Below are 8,509 nucleotides of genomic sequence, written 5' to 3' on the forward strand. Positions count from 1 at the left end.
CCTCTCTTCCTGCCCCTTCATTTAACTTAGAAAATAGTAAATTAAACGTATATTTGAGTTTTAATATATAAATTTTATAAGAAAGTGTTGATATCCTTTTAAGTCAGTGTGAAGAAGTGTATATTAGTGTGAATGTATCTAGCACAAAGAAAAGGTCTTGTATCTGTTGTATTCTGGCCCCATTCCTGTGGATTTAGGGCAGGCTTACTTGGGCAGATATATAGTGCTTCAGCATCTGTCACATCTCTTTTGCTTTCCTTCTCCTCTTCTCCCCCAATTTATGTTTAACCGTAAACTTGAGTAGTGTACCATATCAATTGTAAATGAACTCCACATAGTATAATGTAAGAATGGGTACCAGAATAGCCCAATAATAGCCCTAAGAAACATGTAATAGGTGCTGGATAGACACCATGAGGCTATTTTGTATCTTGGTCAGTTCTGTACCGTTTTCTACCAAATAAGTGTTGATTACCAGCTATTTGATGTCGATTTCAGGGCCTGAAGAGACGAGAGGCATCTGCCATCATATTTTTGAGATATCTGTCATGCTAAGTTTCATGATTCATCAGGAGGGTGTACTCTATCTTTGTGAGTTCTCCATCACCATCCTTCATTAAAGGCTCGTTTACAACATATTCTAGTGTAGTTTAAAGGTCCCAAAGAGACGAGAGGTTTGCGTGTCCGTGTTCTCGAGATATCTTCCATTTTCTGTTTTGGAGAGCAAGTACCTTAGGTCAGTCAAATTTCCATCGTTTCTTATCATCTAGGGCTCGTTTAAAACATATTCTAGTGTCATTTGAAGGTCCCAAAGAGACGAGAGGTTTGCGTGTCCGCGTTCCGGAGATATCTTTTATTTTCTGTTTTGGGGAGCAAGTACCTTAGGTCAGTCAAATTTCCATCGTTTCTTATGATCTAGGGCTCGTTTAAAACATATTCTAGTGTCATTTGAAGGTCCCAAAGAGACGAGAGGTTTGCATGTCCGCGTTCCGGAGATATCTTTTATTTTCTGTTTTGGGGAGCAAGTACCTTAGGTCAGTCAAATTTCCATCGTTTCTTATGATCTAGGGCTCGTTTAAAACATATTCTAGTGTCGTTTGAAGGTCCCAAAGAGACGAGAGGTTTGCGTGTCCGCGTTCCAGAGATATCTTCCATTTTCTGTTTTGGGGAGCAAGTACCTTAGGTCAGTCAAATTTCCATCGTTTCTTATGATCTAGGGCTCGTTTAAAACATATTCTAGTGTAGTTTGAAGGTCCCGAAGAGACAAGAGGTTTGCGTGTCCGCGTTCTGGAGATATGTTACATTTTCTGTTTTGGGGAGTGAGTACCCTAGGTCAGTCAAATTTCCATCATTTCTTATGATCTAGGGCTCCTTTAAAATGTATTCTAGTGTTGTTTGAAGGTCCCAAAGAGACGAGAGGTTTGTGTGTCCGTGTTCCGGAGATATGTTACATTTTCTCTTTTGGGGGGAGTTGAGCTGTATCTCAGTCAGCTTTCCACCATTTTTCTTCACTGAAGGCTCGTTTACATTGTATTCTAGTCGTATTTGAAGGAGCTGAAGAGATGACATCCATACATGCTCCTATTTCTATGCTATCTCACATCCTCCTCTATTTTTTTTGCGAATTTTTATTTATTTTCATAATCATTTGGTTTCTATTATAGTTCTATGCTCGAAATATACATTACACTGTGTATCTATCAGGTAGACAGCATCTAATTTACCCAGATTTATAGTCACATCACTTTGAGAATTATGTGCCGGCTTGAGCCGGCTTTGGGTCAGCTAAAAGCCGAGCTGAGCCACTTAAGGAAATTTAGCTGGCTTACATAAGCCGGCTCTCGACTAGCTGAGCCGCAGCAACACTAGTCCTGATGTGAAAGGCAACTTGGTCATGATGTCAAAAAGTAGTGATGTGGCAATAGCAATATGTAAAGTCATGTCAATCCTTTAGCCATATCCCCACATGAACCTATACTAATTATGTTTTGACATAGGACAGTAGGTATCAATATGAAGGCCTAGGCTAGCCTTTCCTAATGGTAAAGACTGCTTGTCCATAATGTCAAAAACTAATGCAGCAGAACTGGTAATATGTAAGTAAGATGATGTTAATCCTTCAACCTCATCCCCATAACCTAGACAGAGCCAAGGACACCATAAACTACATGTCAACTACAAACTTTTGTGGTCTCAAAAAGCAGACACTTCAAACTTTTCTAATGAAAAAGCACACACTACAAACTCTTGTAGTCTCAAAATGCAGATACTATGAACTTTACTGATGAAAAAGCGCATACTACAAACTTTTGTAGTCTCAGAAAGTGGACACTACTAACTTTTCTGATGAAAAAGCACACACTTTGTAGTCAAAAAAAGTGGAAACTACAAACTTTCCAAATGGAAAAGTGCACACCAAACTTTTGTAGTCCCAAAAGGCAGACACTACAAACCCTTCTAAGGAAAAAATGGGCACTACAAAATTTTGTAATGATGAAAGGTGGACACTACAAACTTTGTAGTCTGGATACACTTTTAACCCTAACCCTAACTTTGTAGTCTAAGTCCAAACTTTTGTAGTCTAAGTCCGACATTTGTAGTTCTTTGTAGTTTATCAGTAGATTTGTAGTCTAAGTCCGACTTTTGTAGTCTTTTGTAGTGTATCAGTAAACTTTGTAGTCTCAGTCCAACTTTTGTAGTCTATCAGTAAACTTTGTAGTCTATGTCTGACTTTGTTGGTAGTCTATGGTAGACTCTTATAGTCTGTCAGTGTCAATTTCTTTTCTAGGGTATGCACCTTCCTTTTTTGGTCATTTTTCCCATGATACAATAATTGTAGCCCTTTCTTTTAGCTTTCTAAATATACTGAAATCATGTTGTTTGGTTTTATTTTCATGGAGAAAAACACAAAACACAAAAAACAAATGCGACACTTTTGAAATTCATTTACCTCATATCTCCATAATGGGAGCACTTCAGAATATAATTCAAAGAGTTTCAGGAAGCTACAATGTAGGGCTACAACTTTTGTTTTCACCATTTTTGGTAATTGGTCATGTGACCATCATCACAACATCCCATTACATGGACCCTGATACATAAAAACATTCTCCTCTTGGTTTTCTTCACTTTTGGTCAAACCAGGTGATGTTTCCTCTTTGGGATGGACCCTGAAGTGAACCCTGAAGGCAGTGCCTGATGTTCTGTGCACCATTCATATCTTTTTCCATTTTTTTTGGCTATTTTCTAGCTATTTTCGGACATATTACCCTATTTGGACATATGCCCCAGACCCTGAAAACAACCCCAGATGTCATCACCAACAGCAAGCACCACCCCCATTTTTTTCTGATTTTTTTGGTTATTTTGTGGCTATTTTTTTTAGCTATCTTACCATATTTGGAAATGCACCCTGGACCCTGAAAACAACCTCCAATGACATCCCCAACAGTGAGCACCACCCCTAATTTTTTCTGACTTTATTGCTATAAAAAGCGCATGTTTCCTTATTTGGAAATGCGCCCTGGACCCTAAAAACCACCCCCAACATCATCACCAAAAGTGAGCAACACCTTAAACTCATTGTTTCTTGTATTAGTAGTCTATCCAGAGCCAAAATGTATTCAGTAGTGTGGCAGGCAAGTTTGTGACATGTTAACCAAAAAGATTTATTCAATAGTGAAACCATGAAATATATTTGTTTCACAATTTTAGCATCAAAAAAGATTTATTTAGTGCAAAAATATAGATTCAGTAGTGAAACCATGAAATATATTTAATTCAGAGTCTTGGCACCAATAAGATTTATTTAGTGCAAAAAAATAGATTCAATAGTGTGACAGCTGTTTCCCTACAATACCAACAAGGCAGTGATTCCACTCACTGCCTTTGTTTTTCATTTCATAGTAACTACCTGAGCCCCAGAACACAATGAGATGGCAGGAATCCCACCTGCTGTCTTGTTTGTTTGCCTGGCTTACATCCCCCTTGTACATACTTAGAATCAAAACGAGGCAGCGTTTTCACGCTGCCTCTTACTTTGAAATTTTGATTAAGTCTGAATTACCTAAAATAGACATTTGAAAGAAACCCTCAGCCCTAGCTGTGTGTGTTTAAGTTCCCACATCTTTCTTCCCTTCCCCCTTCATCTTGCTTCCTGTCCCCTTTGTTCTTGCAGTCCCACTTGGCTCTTATACCTTCTAATCTTGCTGTCTACTGCTATGAGTGCAAGAGAACTTCAATCTTTACAAGCTGGGGTGAATTCTCCCCCCAAACGAGGCCGGAAATGTGGCCAATCCAATACTGAGGAAACAAACACCAAGCATGCCAAGGCCACCACCAAGAGTGATGTTGAGGGGAGTGGTGAGGAAGAACCAGAGGCTGGAAAGGGCACCACAAAGGGAAAGAGCGGTGGTAAGAAGCAATACTTTACCATCCCCCACATAATCCACATGGACTCCACTGGATTCCACTGGCTTCCACTGGATTCCACTGGACTGGACTGCCAATCACAAAACTGGACTCCACTGGACTCTCCCAACACAAAACTGGACTGGACTGGACTGGACTGAACACTTAACTGGACTGGACTGGACTGGACTGGACTGCCACAGACCTTAAGCTAGATTTAGATTTCAGAGCAAAAAGAAAATTTAATACATTCTATATTACAGAGAGGGGGAGGGAGTGGTGATCAGGAAGGGAAAGAAGGGGGGAAGGAGGAAGGGAGGGGGTGAGAGTGGTGAAGGGGGAGGGAGTGGTGAAGAGGGAGGGAGTGAAGGAAGGGGAAGGGGGGAGGGAGTGGAGGGGTTGTTGTTGTCCCATTGTCGTCGCCCGCTCTTCACATGTCGCCCCCTCTGCGCATGTCGTTGTCATTGCATGTCGTGGGCTGCTTTGGTGCCGTGGCAGTGGGCAGTGGTCGTTTTTCGTTGGCTGTCGTTGTTTTTCGTGGGCGGTGGTCGTTTTTCATGTGACGTGGCAGTGGGCGGTGGTCGTTTTCCGTGGGGCAGTGGGCATGGACGTGTGGTGGTCGTTGACGTGGGCGTGTTGTTGTCGTCTTCGCGTGTTGTCGTCATAGTGCTTGTGTGTTGTCGTGGTGAGAACGGAGGAATGCGGTGGTGGGGCATACGTACCCCTTGCCCATGACGTTGCCACATCATGGGCGTTGTCCCTCGTTGTGTGTGTTGTTAGCGTGGGCGTTGTTAGTGTGGGCATGGGCGTCATGGGCGGCATTGAGATGGCAGGGGAGGTGAATGGGTGGTGGTGGTGGAAGGGAAAGGGAAGGTCACCGTAGTGTGACCATGCCACAAACAGGAGATGTGACAATATGGCATGCCCTCAAGTAAGTCATGTGACATCACCCTGCAGACTGAACAAAATCATGAATCCTTATTGCAGCTATCCCTGACCTATACTAATAACCAATGGAGCGCGCCTGCGGGCGCATAGCCCACTACGGTTTTTTCTTTAGTTCCAGTTATATTCATGTTGCTATGTAGGTACTAAGGTTATTGTGACATTACATTAAATCAATCGCTGACAAGGGTAAGCATTTTTAAAGTCGAATTGCTCGTATGTTGCAGAAAGCTGTCGATTGTCAGGTTTCCGCACATACTTAGTATAAGGAGTCAGCATACTTTTTGATTATTTCACGGGCATTTCCAATATCTTCTTCGTTGCAATCGATCACTTCGTTTCCGTGAAGTTTCATAACAAGAAGGGGTCCCTTCCATGTAAAATAGTGTTCGGGAGCGAATGACCAACAGACGCAGTCGTTGAAAGCCGTGATGCAATCCTGTTCTTCGAAGAATACTGCGTATGTTGGTTCTGAGTGTGCATGTTTGTCCAAAGTAAGAACTTGAACTATATGATGTAGTTGATAGCTTGTACGATTTTCAGCGTTAAAAGTCAGATAGCAAGTATGAGCAACCCAGTAGTCGGTTCTGTAGTTGGCGAGAGAGCCGTTGTTCGGCAGTGGGATCAACATAGAGCACGATTGAATCTCAAGGAACTCGGGTTACTGGACAACTTGTGTATTAAGTATAAGTTCATTCTAGTTCCGAGAGCTTGCTTGCTCGTCAATTGTTGAGAACACAGGTTGAAGGACAGGTTTACAAACAGATTATACAATGTCCAATATCAAGTAGTAGTACAGAGAACTTGTCCGTATTTATATTCTACGGCGGCGGCGTGAATGACGAGGGCAAATGGAAGCAAAAGTCTGGAAGATATGGAGTGGTTGAGACGTCCGTAGTTGTAATACTGTCGTCCATAGTTGTAATACTGTCGTCCATAGATGTAAGGGGATAAGGTGTAACAGGAATGGTTCCTCTAGTCATCGTTCCCCATGACATGGTCTTCGTCGAGTAAGGTGTTGTCGGAAGGCGTCTTTTCAACAGAATGCGCCGCCAGAGTTGATTTACCTTTTCCTGCATTGCTTCGAGCCAATGGTTTTATCTTGATAGACGCATGGGAAGAGGATGACGAGGCTGAAGGACGTGTACTAATTTTTTGAACCGAGCTGGGCACATTGGTTCGGGCTTTTTTGATTTTGAAGGATGCCATCGCCCGGTCTGCAAAACTTTCTTCTTTCTTAGAGTTTGATGCATATTCGTTTTCTTCTGTTCCATATCCAGGATGTATAAAGAACCCAGGTACTTCTGCGACACTACCATCGATGACGAGGAGACGGTGAAAGTTGATTTGGTAGATCTTGTACATATACGAATGAAGTTGAAAGTTGATAAAACAACAAGACTTACTTTTCGTTCCTTCCCCGTTGGATTTCCTTTCACATCGCGAATCTTCATTGTGAAACAATGTAAAGACGCCGTCGCCATAATCAGGGTGCCTGTACGGAGAGCGCTATACTGGTCCCAGGGTGGGATAAGCTTCCGATCTATGTCAAGAATCTCGTGTTGGACCAGCATACACTCCTGATTACGGAACAGTTTGCCTTTGTAGTCGGGCAAAACTGTAGGGGGATAGAGCTGGCCAACCTTAGGTTCCGGGTAGGTTGAAGTGATGTGAGAAGAAGTCGCGCCTTCGGACTCGGTCGGTGAAGCATCGGTATGAGAGTCAATGTCGAGAACGTCGACATCACGCAATCGTTTCATAACACGTCGAATGGTTGGCACGCGTTTCTCGGACTCTTCAGGTGACTGTTAACAGATAATAATTTAGTGGATCGATCAATATTGCTGTACGACGCACCTTGTATTTGTAGGGAGAGGTAATGGTGATGATGTCTCCTGGTCCGTCCATTTTACTTGCCGTTATCCATTCTTTGACAACATAATCCTAGTCGTGATGAGTGCCAATAGAAAAGGGATACAAAGAATATACCTTCTTTTCTTCTAGATCTTGTTTTCGTTCAAACTCGACGACCTCATTCAACGCAACAAGTTGATTGTCGTAGAGGCGAGATAGCTTGGTCGGGCAGTTGGAAGGCACGCCTAAAGCAAACCGATTTTTGATCTTGGAGTCCTTTGTGATGTACATAGGCTTTCGAAAAAGGGGATATGGTGACGCCCAAGAAGAAAACAGGTATGAGACGCACGTTGGATTGAGAACCTATGTAAAAATCTCCCAAAGCGCCCTGTTTTGTACCAAGGCTCTCTGGCTGAATCTCCCCAAAGATGTTAAACCTGAACTCGGCTCCAGTGCTAGTTTGATAGTCCGCGCCCCAGGTAGTTTTGTGGAAAAAATCTGTGTTACATTCGCAGCTGCTCAAAAACCCAGTGCCGGAGGTGGTGAGGTTCTCAAGAAGAGATTCGTAGATGCCGTTCTTGACGTGTTCTGCGTAGTGAGCTTGAGCTTGAGCCGCCATTGAAAGGTGAGAGAACAGGTGAAAGGGGGTAAAGTCATTTTTTCGTAAAGGAGCATTTTAACCTCCAAGAAAGGAGAAAAAATAGGAGGAAAAAGACACCACGCAAAAGAGACACGGTGACGAAATGCGCAGCAAATCCATAGGAGGGGAGACTCAATTACGCCCGTATGCGTTTGGTGGGAGGTTCGGGTTCGTCGTTGGCAGGCCGATTCGAGCGCTTCAGGCAAACACGTGGCGGCTGTGCTGGATCGATGGTTTGAACGGGCTGGGGCAGTTCAACGGATTGAACAAGCCTTGTCAGCTCGTCATTTGCCGCCAATATCTGATTTCCGTTGTCAGAATGCTTCAGTACTTTACAGTGCCCCACCCATTCCTGCAGGAATCCACAGGAATCCGCAGGAATGGCACCGGAATCCACAGGAATCTGGAGGAATGGCACCAGAATCTGCAGGAATCCACAGGAATGGGACCAGAATATGACCCATATAACACCTTTCCTTTTTGCTAGATACATTTACACTAATATGCACTTATTCACACTGACTTAAAGGGCATGAATACTTTCTTATAACATTTATATATTTCAAATTTTATATATTGAAACTCAAATATACATCTAATTTACTATTTTCTAAGTTAAATGAAGGGGCAGGAAGAGAAGGGTGGAGGGGGAGAGAAGAA

General features: G+C 42.8%; 2 protein-coding genes across 2 annotated transcripts; one reads left to right on the plus strand and one right to left on the minus strand.

The window, feature by feature from the left end:
* Positions 1 to 3,930: 3,930 nt before the first annotated feature.
* LACBIDRAFT_332878 (uncharacterized protein) lies at positions 3,931 to 4,571 on the plus strand (the record flags this gene model as incomplete). Its single annotated transcript, XM_001887418.1, has 3 exons — positions 3,931 to 3,989; positions 4,076 to 4,104; positions 4,252 to 4,571. 3 exons carry the CDS (start codon positions 3,931 to 3,933, stop codon positions 4,569 to 4,571), a joined length of 408 nt encoding a protein of 135 aa, XP_001887453.1.
* A 1,759-nt stretch (positions 4,572 to 6,330) lies between these two features.
* LACBIDRAFT_332879 (uncharacterized protein) lies at positions 6,331 to 7,828 on the minus strand (the record flags this gene model as incomplete). The annotated part of the gene is made up of 5 exons (XM_001887461.1): positions 6,331 to 6,711; positions 6,762 to 7,160; positions 7,213 to 7,299; positions 7,345 to 7,503; positions 7,559 to 7,828. 5 exons carry the CDS (start codon positions 7,826 to 7,828, stop codon positions 6,331 to 6,333), a joined length of 1,296 nt encoding a protein of 431 aa, XP_001887496.1.
* Positions 7,829 to 8,509: the final 681 nt, after the last annotated feature.

The sequence above is a fragment of the Laccaria bicolor genome, genomic scaffold (assembly GCF_000143565.1).
Source record: "Laccaria bicolor S238N-H82 LACBIscaffold_45 genomic scaffold, whole genome shotgun sequence".
Taxonomy (NCBI): domain Eukaryota; kingdom Fungi; phylum Basidiomycota; class Agaricomycetes; order Agaricales; family Hydnangiaceae; genus Laccaria; species Laccaria bicolor.